At 50.7% G+C, this 12,651-nt stretch overlaps 1 protein-coding gene across 1 annotated transcript in view; it reads left to right on the forward strand.

Moving 5' to 3' along the window:
• Positions 1 to 857: 857 nt before the first annotated feature.
• The window catches only part of LOC308140160 (long-chain fatty acid transport protein 2-like), a 16,444-nt gene continuing 4,650 nt past the window's right edge, over positions 858 to 12,651 (forward strand). Inside the window, 10 exon segments of the mRNA XM_080509842.1 lie at positions 858 to 1,389; positions 2,526 to 2,729; positions 2,911 to 3,069; positions 3,188 to 3,312; positions 5,262 to 5,456; positions 6,720 to 6,810; positions 6,894 to 7,092; positions 11,206 to 11,303; positions 11,466 to 11,596; positions 12,480 to 12,648. Of these exon segments, the coding sequence (XP_080365968.1) occupies positions 912 to 1,389; positions 2,526 to 2,729; positions 2,911 to 3,069; positions 3,188 to 3,312; positions 5,262 to 5,456; positions 6,720 to 6,810; positions 6,894 to 7,092; positions 11,206 to 11,303; positions 11,466 to 11,596; positions 12,480 to 12,648 (1,849 nt within the window). The 5' untranslated portion in view covers positions 858 to 911.

The raw sequence follows: 12,651 nt of genomic DNA on the forward strand, positions 1-12,651 counted from the left end.
GTAGAGATTCTCGTGACTCTGTAGGAACTCTTTAGCGACTCTGACTCTTTAGTGACTCTGTAGAGATTCTAGTGACTCTTTAGTGACTCTTTAGCGACTCTTTAGTGACTGTACAGATTCTAGTGACTCTTTAGTGACTCTTTAGTGACTCTTTAGTGACTCTGTAGAGATTCTAGTGACTCTTTAGTGACTCTTTAGCGACTCTGTAGAGATTCTAGTGACTTTTTAGTGACTCTTTAGTGACTCTGTAGAGATTTTAGTGACTCTTTAGTGACTCTTTAGCGACTCTGTAGAGATTCTAGTGACTTTTTAATGACTCTTTAGTGACTCTGTAGAGATTTTAGTGACTCTTTAGCGACTCTGTAGAGATTCTAGTGACTTTTTAGTGACTCTTTAGTGACTCTGTAGAGATTCTAGTGACTCTTTAGTGACTCTTTAGTGACTCTGTAGAGATTCTAGTGACTCTTTAGTGACTCTGTAGAGATTCTAGTGACTTTTTAGTGACTCTTTAGTGACTCTGTAGAGATTCTAGTGACTCTTTAGTGACTCTGACTCTCTCGTGACTCTGTACAGATTCTAGTGACTCTTTAGCGACTCTGATTCTGTACTGACTCTTTATTGACTCTTTAGCGACTCTGTAGATATTCTAGAGACTCTGTAGGGACTCTTTGGAGACTCCAGTCCTCCACACTGTCCGCTGTCCCGCTGGTGCCCTCAGCTGATTGGCTGAGACCTGTGGAGCTCAGCAGCTGATTGGCCGGTCGCTCCGCAGGGCTCAGCCAATCAGCGGCTGAGCTCCTCAGCTGGAACCTCCGGAGTTCCAGCGTCCTGCCTGGAGTTTGCAGCCAAGTTGGCTCCTGGTGCCCGGTCCCTGGTCCCTGGTCCCCGGTCCCCCGGTCCCCGGTGCCACCATGCTGCCCCTGCTGCTCAGCAGCCTGCTGGCCCTGCTGCTGGCCCTGCTGCTCTACCAGAGGCACGCGTGCCCCTACCTGTGGCAGGACGTGCGCTTCTACCTGCGTCTGCGCGGCTTCTCGCGCACGGTCCGGTCCCGCATGCGCAGCGGCGTCCTGTCGCTGCCGGACCTGCTGGAGCTGCAGGCGAGGCGCGCGCCGGACCGGACCCTGCTGGTGTTCGGGGAGCGGCGCTGGAGCTACCGGGACGTGGACCGCAGGAGCAACCGCTTCGCCCGCGCGCTGCGCGCGGCGGTCGGCCTGCGGGCCGGGGCCGCGGCGGCGCTGCTGATGAGCAACGGGCCCGACTTCCTGTGCGCCTGGTTCGGCCTCGGCAAGCTGCGCTGCCCGGCGGCCTTCCTCAACACCGGCCTGAAGCCCGCCGCGCTGCTGCGGAGCCTGGAGGCCTGCGGGGCGCGGACCCTGCTGCTGGGGGCCGGTAGGTGACCCGGGAGGGGGAGGCGGGTGACGTCATCGCTGTCGGCTCGTGGCCATCTATACACACCTTTTAACTTTTTTTTTTGTTGTTGTTGTTGTTGTTGTTGTTGTTGTTTTTTTAAGTTTTAAAAGAAAAATCGTGGCTTAAAACTGCAGGTTCTGCTTGTGGGCGTGGCCAGAGGTGAACTCTGACCTCTGCTGGACTTTGCTTCGTGAACTCAACACTGATGTTGTTGGGAGATAGTTGATCCTCACACGTGTGTGTGTGTGTGTGTGTGTGTGTGTGTGTGTGTGTGTGCTTCACCTGCAACTGGAGCAACTCGAACATGTTATTACAGTCTCATGTTATTAGAGTCTCATGTTATTACAGTCACATATTATTCGTGTTATTACAGTCTCATGTCATTAGTCATGTTATTAGTCATGTTATTACAGTCACATGTTATTAGTCATGTTATTACAGTCCCATGTTATTAGTCTCATGTTATTACAGTCCCATGTTATTAGTCATGTTATTAGAGTCTCATGTTATTAGAGTCTCATGTTATTAGTCTCATGTTTTTACAGTCTCATGTTATTAGTCATGTTATTATTCATGTTATTACAGTCACATGTTATTAGTTTCATGTTATTACAGCCACATGTTATTAGTCATGTTATTACAGTCTTGTGTTATTTGTCTGATGTTATTAGTCATGTTGTTAGTTTCATGTTATTACAGTCACATGTTATTAGTCATGTTATTAGAGTCTCATGTTATTAGTCATGTTATTACAGTCTTGTGTTATTTGTCTGATGTTATTAGTCATGTTATTAGTTTCATGTTATTACAGTCACATGTTATTAGTCATGTTGTTACAGTCTCATGTTATTAGTCATGTTATTACAGTCTTGTGTTATTTGTCTGATGTTATTAGTCATGTTATTAGTTTCATGTTATTACAGTCACATGTTATTAGTCATGTTATTAGAGTCTCATGTTATTAGTCATGTTATTAGAGTCTCATGTTATTACAGTCTCATGTTATTCAAGTTATTAAAGCCACATGTTATTAGCCGTGTTATTACAGTCTCGTGTTATTATTCGTGTTATTGCAGTCTCATGTTATTACAGTCTCATGTTATTACGCCCTGCAGACCTGCTCCCCGTGGCGCTGGCGGTCCGCCGCGAGCTGCAGCAGCAGGAAGTGTGTGTGTGGGTCGTCGGCGGCGCGGCGCCGTGCGACGGCTTCAACACGCTGCTGGACAAGGTGGAGGCGGCGTCCGGAGAGCCGCTGACCGACACGCCGCCCGTGGAGCTCACCTCCACCTTCCTGTACATCTTCACCTCGGGAACCACCGGTACACCACACACACACACACACACACACACTGGCTGTACATCCAGCATCAGCTGCTGTCTGCATGAAGCAGGACTGGAACAGGGTGTGTGTGTGTGTGTGTGTGTGTGTGTGTGTGTGTGTGTGTGTGTGTGTGTGTGTGTGTGTGTGTGTGTGTGTGTGTGTGTGTGTGTGTGTGTCAGGTGTGTCCAAGGCGGCCCGTGTGGGTCACCTGAAGGCGATCGGCAGCATGTCGTTACTCCAGATGTGCGGCGCCTCGCGTGACGACGTGGTCTACGTCACCCTGCCGCTCTACCACATGTCAGCCTCCCTGCTGGGGGTCGGGGGGTGTCTGCACCTGGGTGAGGCCCCCACACACACACACACACACACACACACTCAGTTGCGATTGCCCTCATCGTGGTGTGTGTGTGTGTGTGTGTGTGTGTGTGTGTGTGTGTGTGTGTGTGTGTGTGTCAGGAGCGACGTGTGTGTTGAAGAAGAAGTTCTCTGCGCGTCTCTTCTGGTCAGACTGTGTGAAGAACCAGGTGACGGTGGTTCAGTACGTCGGGGAGCTGCTGAGGTACCTGCTGAACCAGCCACCGGTGAGGAGTGTGTGTGTGTGTGTGTGTGTGTGTGTGTGTGTGTGTGTGTGTGTGTGTGTGTGTGTGTGTGTGTGTTTTATAACCTGCAAAGTCTGTAACAACCATGACAGTAAAGCCTTAGTCCCACAGCAGTATGGTACATTACAGTACAGTATGGTGTGGTATGGTATGCTGTGGTGTGGTATGGTATGGTACCGTACAGTACAGTACCGTACGGTATGGTATGGTGTGGTACGGTATGGTATGGGGTGGTATGGTACGGTATGGTGTGGTACGGTACAGCAACTCCTTTACACAGGCGTTACAGGTGTGTCAGGTGTTGCAGGTGTGTCCAGGTGTTACACGTGTGTCCAGGTGTTGCAGGTGTGTCAGGTGTTGCAGGTGTGTCCAGGTGTGTCAGGTGTGTCCAGGTGTGTCCAGGTGTTACAGGTGTGTCCAGGTGTTGCAGGTGTGTCCAGGTGTGTCAGGTGTGTCAGGTGTGTCCAGGTGTTGCAGGTGTGTCAGGTGTTGCAGGTGTGTCCAGGTGTTGCAGGTGTGTCCAGGTGTTACAGGTGTGTCCAGGTGTTGCAGGTGTGTCAGGTGTTGCAGGTGTGTCCAGGTGTTACAGGTGTGTCCAGGTGTTGCAGGTGTGTCCAGGTGTGTCAGGTGTGTCCAGGTGTTGCAGGTGTGTCAGGTGTTGCAGGTGTGTCCAGGTGTTGCAGGTGTGTCCAGGTGTGTCAGGTGTGTCCAGGTGTTGCAGGTGTGTCCAGGTGTTACAGGTGTGTCCAGGTGTGTCAGGTGTGTCCAGGTGTTGCAGGTGTGTCCAGGTGTTGCAGGTGTGTCAGGTGTTGCAGGTGTGTCCAGGTGTGTCCAGGTGTTACAGGTGTGTCCAGGTGTTGCAGGTGTGTCCAGGTGTGTCAGGTGTGTCCAGGTGTTGCAGGTGTGTCAGGTGTTGCAGGTGTGTCCAGGTGTTGCAGGTGTGTCCAGGTGTGTCCAGGTGTGTCCAGGTGTTGCAGGTGTGTCAGGTGTTGCAGGTGTGTCCAGGTGTTACAGGTGTGTCCAGGTGTTGCAGGTGTGTCAGGTGTTGCAGGTGTGTCCAGGTGTGTCCAGGTGTTGCAGGTGTGTCCAGGTGTTGCAGGTGTGTCCAGGTGTGTCCAGGTGTTGCAGGTGTGTCAGGTGTTGCAGGTGTGTCCAGGTGTTGCAGGTGTGTCCAGGTGTGTCCAGGTGTTGCAGGTGTGTCAGGTGTTGCAGGTGTGTCCAGGTGTTGCAGGTGTGTCCAGGTGTGTCAGGTGTGTCCAGGTGTTGCAGGTGTGTCAGGTGTTGCAGGTGTGTCAGGTGTATCCAGGTGTGTCAGGTGTTGCAGGTGTGTCCAGGTGTTGCAGGTGTGTCCAGGTGTTACAGGTGTGTCCAGGTGTTGCAGGTGTGTCCAGGTGTGTCAGGTGTATCCAGGTGTGTCAGGTGTTGCAGGTGTGTCCAGGTGTTGCAGGTGTGTCCAGGTGTTACAGGTGTGTCCAGGTGTGGCAGGTGTGTCCAGGTGTTACAGGTGTGTCCAGGTGTTGCAGGTGTGTCAGGTGTTGCAGGTGTGTCCAGGTGTTACAGGTGTGTCCAGGTGTTGCAGGTGTGTCCAGGTGTGTCAGGTGTGTCCAGGTGTTGCAGGTGTGTCCAGGTGTTGCAGGTGTGTCCAGGTGTGTCAGGTGTGTCCAGGTGTTGCAGGTGTGTCAGGTGTATCCAGGTGTGTCAGGTGTTGCAGGTGTGTCCAGGTGTTGCAGGTGTGTCCAGGTGTTGCAGGTGTGTCCAGGTGTGTCAGGTGTATCCAGGTGTGTCAGGTGTATCCAGGTGTGTCAGGTGTTACAGGTGTGTCCAGGTGTTACAGGTGTGTCCAGGTGTTACAGGTGTGTCCAGGTGTTGCAGGTGTGTCCAGGTGTTGCAGGTGTGTCCAGGTAAGGACAGTAAACGTCCCCATCCTGCAGGTCCCTGAGGAGACGTGTCACCGTGTCCGTCTGGCGGTGGGCAGCGGTCTCCGCTCAGACGTCTGGAAGACGTTCGTCTCCCGGTTCGGCTCCGTCAGGGTGAGAGAAGGCTACGGCCTGACGGAGGTCGGCCTCGGCTTCCTCAACTACACCGACCAGGTCGGACCCATCGGCCGCGCCGGGTTCTTCAACAGGGTCAGTCGGTTCTGGAGCCTTTATTCACACCCTCACTCTGTGTAATAACATGGGACTGTAATAACAGGAGACTGTAATAACATGAGACTGTAATAACATGAGACTGTAATAACAGGAGACTGTAATAACATGAGACTGTAATAACAGGAGACTGTAATAACAGGAGACTGTAATAACAGGAGACTGTAATAACATGAGACTGTAATAACATGACTAATAACACGTGACTTAATAACGTGAGACTGTAATAACATGAGACTAATAACATTACCAATAACATGCGACTATAGTAACATGTGACTGTAATCACATGACTTTAATAACATGAGACTGTAATAACATGTGGCTGTAATGACATGAGACTGTAATAACATTACTAATGACATGTGACTGCAACAACATGTGACTAATAACAGGAGACTGTCATAACATGAGATTGTAATAACATGACTTTAATAACATGTGAGTGTAATACCATGACTTTAATAACATGTGAGTGTAATACCATGACTAATGACTAATGACAAGAGACTGTCATAACATGAGACTGTAATAACATGTGACTAATAACATGACTTTAATAACATGTGAGTGTAATGACATGACTAATGACATGCGACTGTAATAACATGTGACTGTAATAACACGTGACTGTAATAACATGAGACTGTAATAACATGAATAATAACATGAGACTGTAATAATGTGACTAATAACAGGAGACTAATAACATGTGACTGTAATAACATGTGACTGTAATAACAGGAGACTAATAACATGAGACTCTAATAACATGACTAATAACATGAGACTGTAAGAACATGAATAATAACATGTGGCTGTAATAACATGGGACTGTAATAACATGTGACCGTAATAACATGTGACTGTAATAACATGAGACTGTGATAACATGGATAATAACATGTGGCCGTAATAACATGTGACTGTAATAACATGTGACTGTAATAACAGGAGACTAATAACATGAGACTCTAATAACATGACTAATAACATGAGACTCTAATAACATGAATAATAACATGTGGCTGTAATAACATGGGACTGTAATAACATGTGACCGTAATAACATGTGACTGTAATAACATGAGACTGTGATAACATGGATAATAACATGTGGCCGTAATAACATGTGACTGTAATAACATGAGACTGTGATAACATGGATAATAACATGTGACTGTAATAACATGAGACTGTGATAACATGGATAATAACGTGACTATAATAACATGTGTTCAGCGTCTGATGTCGTTCGAGTTGCTCCAGTTGGATCGTCAGACTCTGGAAGTCGTTCGTTCTCCGTCAGGACGATGTGTGAAGGCAGAAGCAGGTGGAGCAGACACACACACACACACACACACACACACACACACACACTCACACTACCCCCCCCCCCCCCCCCCCCCCCTGCAGGGCAGGACGGGCTCCTGGTGGCCCCCCTCTCCGGGCCCCAGCAGTTCCTGGGTTACGCAGGAAACCAGCAGCAGTCGGACAGGAAGTTGCTGCGAGACGTTTTTCAGCCGGGAGACGTTTATTTTAACACCGGAGACCTTCTGATGAGGGACGAGAGGGACTTCCTGTACTTCAGGGACCGCCTGGGGGACACCTTCCGGTCTGGACACACACACACACACACACACACACACACACACACACACACAGTGTGACTCTGGATACGTCCAAAAAGTAAAGTAAAGGAGGCTCTAAAGGAAGCATCAGTGTTTCCTAGGCTAAAGGAAGCGTCGGTGTTTCCTAGGCTAAAAGAGGCATCAGTCTTTCCTAGGCTACAGGAAGCATCAGTGTTTCCTAGGCTAAAGGAAGCATCGGTGTTTCCTAGGCTAAAGGACGCGTCGGTGTTTCCTAGGCTAAAGGAAGCGTCGTGTTTCCTAGGCTAAAGGACGCGTCGGTGTTTCCTAGGCTAAAGGACGCGTCGGTGTTTCCTAGGCTAAAGGAAGCGTCGGTGTTTCCTAGGCTAAAGGAAGCGTCGGTGTTTCCTAGGCTAAAGGAAGCGTCGGTGTTTCCTAGGCTAAAGGAAGCATCGTGTTTCCTAGGCTACAGGAAGCGACGGTGTTTCCTAGGCTAAAGGAAGCGTCGGTGTTTCCTAGGCTACAGGAAGCGTCGGTGTTTCCTAGGCTAAAGGAAGCGTCGTGTTTCCTAGGCTAAAGGAAGCATTGGTGTTTCCTAGGCTAAAGGAAGCATCGTGTTTCATAGGCTACAGGAAGCGACGGTGTTTCCTAGGCTAAAGGAAGCGGCGGTGTTTCCTAGGCTAAAGGAAGCGTCGGTGTTTCCTAGGCTAAAGGAAGCATCGGTGTTTCCGAGGCTAAAGGAAGCGACGGTGTTTCCTAGGCTAAAGGAAGCGTCGTGTTTCCTAGGCTAAAGGAAGCATTGGTGTTTCCTAGGCTAAAGGAAGCATCAGTGTTTCCTAGGCTACAGGAAGCGACGGTGTTTCCTAGGCTAAAGGAAGCATCGGTGTTTCCGAGGCTAAAGGAAGCATCGGTGTTTCCTAGGCTAAAGGAAGCATCGGTGTTTCCTAGGCTAAAGGAAGCATCGGTGTTTCCTAGGATACAGGAAGCGACGGTGTTTCCTAGGCTAAAGGAAGCATCGGTGTTTCCGAGGCTAAAGGAAGCGACGGTGTTTCCTAGGCTAAAGGAAGCGTCGGTGTTTCCTAGGCTAAAGGAAGCGTCGGTGTTTCCTAGGCTAAAGGAAGCGTCGGTGTTTCCTAGGCTAAAGGAAGCGTCGGTGTTTCCTAGGCTAAAGGAAGCGTCGGTGTTTCCTAGGCTACAGGAAGCGACGGTGTTTCCTAGGCTAAAGGAAGCATCGGTGTTTCCTAGGCTACAGGAAGCGTCGGTGTTTCCTAGGCTAAAGGAAGCGTCGGTGTTTCCGAGGCTAAAGGAAGCGACGGTGTTTCGTAGGCTAAAGGAAGCGTCGTGTTTCCTAGGCTAAAGGAAGCATCGGTGTTTCCTAGGCTAAAGGAAGCATCAGTGTTTCCTAGGCTACAGGAAGCGACGGTGTTTCCTAGGCTAAAGGAAGCATCGATGTTTCCGAGGCTAAAGGAAGCATTGGTGTTTCCTAGGCTAAAGGAAGCGTCTGTGTTTCCTAGGCTAAAGGAAGCGACGGTGTTTCCTAGGCTAAAGGAAGCGTCGTGTTTCCTAGGCTAAAGGAAGCATCGGTGTTTCCGAGGCTAAAGGAAGCATCGGTGTTTCCTAGGCTAAAGGACGCGTCGGTGTTTCCGAGGCTAAAGGAAGCATCGGTGTTTCCTAGGCTAAAGGAAGCATCGTGTTTCCTAGGCTAAAGGAAGCATCGGTGTTTCCTAGGCTAAAGGACGCGTCGGTGTTTCCTAGGCTAAAGGAAGCGTCGGTGTTTCCTAGGCTAAAGGACGCGTCGGTGTTTCCTAGGCTAAAGGACGCGTCGGTGTTTCCTAGGCTAAAGGAAGCGTCGGTGTTTCCTAGGCTAAAGGAAGCGTCGGTGTTTCCTAGGCTAAAGGAAGCGTCGGTGTTTCCTAGGCTAAAGGAAGCATCGTGTTTCCTAGGCTACAGGAAGCGACGGTGTTTCCTAGGCTAAAGGAAGCGTCGGTGTTTCCTAGGCTACAGGAAGCGTCGGTGTTTCCTAGGCTAAAGGAAGCGTCGGTGTTTCCTAGGCTAAAGGAAGCATCGGTGTTTCCGAGGCTAAAGGAAGCGACGGTGTTTCCTAGGCTAAAGGAAGCGTCGTGTTTCCTAGGCTAAAGGAAGCATTGGTGTTTCCTAGGCTAAAGGAAGCATCAGTGTTTCCTAGGCTACAGGAAGCGACGGTGTTTCCTAGGCTAAAGGAAGCATCGGTGTTTCCGAGGCTAAAGGAAGCATCGGTGTTTCCTAGGCTAAAGGAAGCATCGGTGTTTCCTAGGATACAGGAAGCGACGGTGTTTCCTAGGCTAAAGGAAGCATCGGTGTTTCCGAGGCTAAAGGAAGCGACGGTGTTTCCTAGGCTAAAGGAAGCGTCGGTGTTTCCTAGGCTAAAGGAAGCGTCGGTGTTTCCTAGGCTAAAGGAAGCGACGGTGTTTCCTAGGCTAAAGGAAGCATCGGTGCTTCCTAGGCTAAAGGAAGCGTCGGTGTTTCCTAGGCTAAAGGACACGTCGGTGTTTCCTAGGCTAAAGGAAGCGACGGTGTTTCCTAGGCTAAAGGAAGCATCGGTGTTTCCTAGACTAAAGGAAGCATCGGTGTTTCCTAGGCTAAAGGAAGCATCGGTGTTTCCTCGGCTAAAGGAAGCATCGGTGTTTCCTAGGATACAGGAAGCGACGGTGTTTCCTAGGCTAAAGGAAGCATTGGTGTTTCCGAGGCTAAAGGAAGCGACGGTGTTTCCTAGGCTAAAGGAAGCGTCGGTGTTTCCTAGGCTAAAGGAAGCATCGGTGTTTCCTAGGCTAAAGGAAGCATCAGTGTTTCCTAGGCTAAAGGAAGCGTCGGTGTTTCCTAGGCTAAAGGAAGCGACGGTGTTTCCTAGGCTAAAGGAAGCGTCGGTGTTTCCTAGGCTAAAGGAAGCATCAGTGTTTCCTAGGCTAAAGGAAGCGACGGTGTTTCCTAGGCTAAAGGAAGCATCGGTGTTTCCTAGGCTAAAGGAAGCATCCGTGTTTCCTAGGCTAAAGGAAGCATCGGTGTTTCCTAGGCTAAAGGAAGCGTCGGCGTTTCCTCGGCTAAAGGAAGCGTCGGTGTTTCCTAGGCTAAAGGAAGCATCGGTGTTTCCTAGGCTAAAGGAAGCATCGGTGTTTCCTAGGCTAAAGGAAGCATCGGTGTTTCCTAGGCTAAAGGAGGCATCTGTGTTTCCTAGGCTAAAGGAAGCGTCGGTGTTTCCTAGGCTAAAGGAAGCGTCGGTGTTTCCTAGGCTAAAGGAAGCGTCGGTGTTTCCGAGGCTAAAGGAAGCATCGGTGTTTCCTAGGCTAAAGGAAGCATCGGTGTTTCCTAGGCTAAAGGAAGCGGCGGTGTTTCCTAGGCTAAAGGAAGCATCGGTGTTTCCTAGGCTAAAGGAAGCGACGGTGTTTCCTAGGCTAAAGGAAGCGTCAGTGTTTCCTAGGCTACAGGAAGCATCGGTGTTTCCGAGGCTAAAGGAAGCATCGGTGTTTCCTCGGCTAAAGGAAGCATCGGTGTTTCTCGGCTAAAGGAAACGACGGTGTTTCCTAGGCTAAAGGAAGCGTCGGTGTTTCCTATACTAAAGGAAGCGTCGGTGTTTCCTAGGCTAAAGGAAGCGTCGGTGTTTCCTAGGCTAAAGGAAGCGTCGGTGTTTCCTAGGCTAAAGGAAGCATCGGTGTTTCCTAGGCTAAAGGAAGCGGCGGTGTTTCCTAGGCTAAAGGAAGCATCGGTGTTTCCTAGGCTAAAGGAAGCGACGGTGTTTCCTAGGCTAAAGGAAGCGTCGGTGTTTCCGAGGCTAAAGGAAGCATCGGTGTTTCCTAGGCTAAAGGAAGCGGCGGTGTTTCCTAGGCTAAAGGAAGCATCGGTGTTTCCTAGGCTAAAGGAAGCGACGGTGTTTCCTAGGCTAAAGGAAGCGTCGGTGTTTCCTAGGCTACAGGAAGCATCGTGTTTCCGAGGCTAAAGGACGCGTCGGTGTTTCCTAGGCTAAAGGAAGCAAGGAACTAGGCTAAAGGAACCTCTCCTTAGGTCCAGGTCCACACATAAGGAGAGACGAGGGACTTTTCGGACGTACCCTCTGTTTGGTCTTGTCCTCGGGGTCAAAGGTCAACAGGAAGTGTGGTGTGTTCCAGGTGGAGAGGAGAGAACGTCTCCACCACCGAGGTCTCCGAGGTCCTCGGACTCCTTCCCTTCATCCAGGAGGCCAACGTCTACGGAGTCTCAGTCCCAGGTCTGCTATGGTTCCGTTAGGGTTCCAGGTCTGTTACGGTCCCGGGTCTGTTACGGTTCCGTTATGGTTCCAGGTCTGTTACGATTCCTTAAACCTGCAGTAACAGAACCAGGGGGCGGAGCTGGTCTGGTGGTATTAACAGGCCTGTACCTGCTGTTCCAGGCTGTGAGGGCCGGGCTGGGATGGCGGCCATTGTTCTGAAGGAGAACGACTCTCTGGACGGGGAGGAGCTCTACCGCCACCTGCTGGAACACCTGCCTGCCTACGCCTGGCCCTGGTTCCTCAGGATCCAGGTGAGTTCTGTACCTGGCCCTGGTTCCTCAGGATCCAGGTGAGTTCTGTACCTGGTTCCTCAGGAGGACCTTGGTTCCTCAGCAGGAACTTGGTTCCTTAGAGGGCCTGGTTCCTCAGAAGGGACCTGGTTCCTCAGGAGGGGCCTGGTTCCTCAGGAGGGCCTGGTTCCTCAGGAGGGGCCTGGTTCTTCAGGAGGTGCCTGGTTCTTCAGGAGGAACTTGGTTCTTCAGGAGGGCCTGGTTCTTCAGGAGGTGCTTGGTTCTTCAGGAGGAACTTGGTTCTTCAGGAGGGCCTGGTTCTTCAGGAGGGCCTGGTTCTTCAGGAAGGGACCTGGTTCTTCAGGAGGAACTTGGTTCTTCAGGAGGGCCTGGTTCTTCAGGAGGTGCCTGGTTCTTCAGGAGGAACTTGGTTCTTCAGGAGGGCCTGGTTCTTCAGGAGGTGCTTGGTTCTTCAGGAGGAACTTGGTTCTTCAGGAGGGCCTGGTTCTTCAGGAGGGCCTGGTTCTTCAGGAGGGACCTGGTTCTTCAGGAGGAACTTGGTTCTTCAGGAGGGCCTGGTTCTTCAGGAGGGACCTGGTTCTTCAGGAGGAACTTGGTTCCTCAGGAGGAACTTGGTTCTTCAGGAGGGCCTGGTTCTTCAGGAGGGACCTGGTTCTTCAGGAGGAACTTGGTTCCTCAGAGGAACTTGGTTCTTCAGGAGGGCCTGGTTCTTCAGGAGGGACCTGGTTCTTCAGGAGAACTTGGTTCCTCAGGAGGAACTTGGTTCTTCAGGAGGGCCTGGTTCTTCAGGAGGGACCTGGTTCTTCAGGAGGAACTTGGTTCCTCAGGAGGAACTTGGTTCTTCAGGAGGACCTGGTTCTTCAGGAGGTGCCTGTGCTTGCAGAGCTCCCTGGAGGTGACGGAGACGTTCAAGCAGCAGAAGGTGAAGCTGGTGGAGGAGGGCTTCAACCTGCAGCTCGTCTCCGACCGCCTCTTCTTCCTGGACGCTTCTCAGAAGAACTACACCCTCCTGACGGAGGCTCTGCACCGGGACATTGTGTTTGGACACCTCCGCT

This window comes from Blennius ocellaris, assembly GCF_963422515.1.
Source record: "Blennius ocellaris genome assembly, chromosome: 15".
Taxonomy (NCBI): domain Eukaryota; kingdom Metazoa; phylum Chordata; class Actinopteri; order Blenniiformes; family Blenniidae; genus Blennius; species Blennius ocellaris.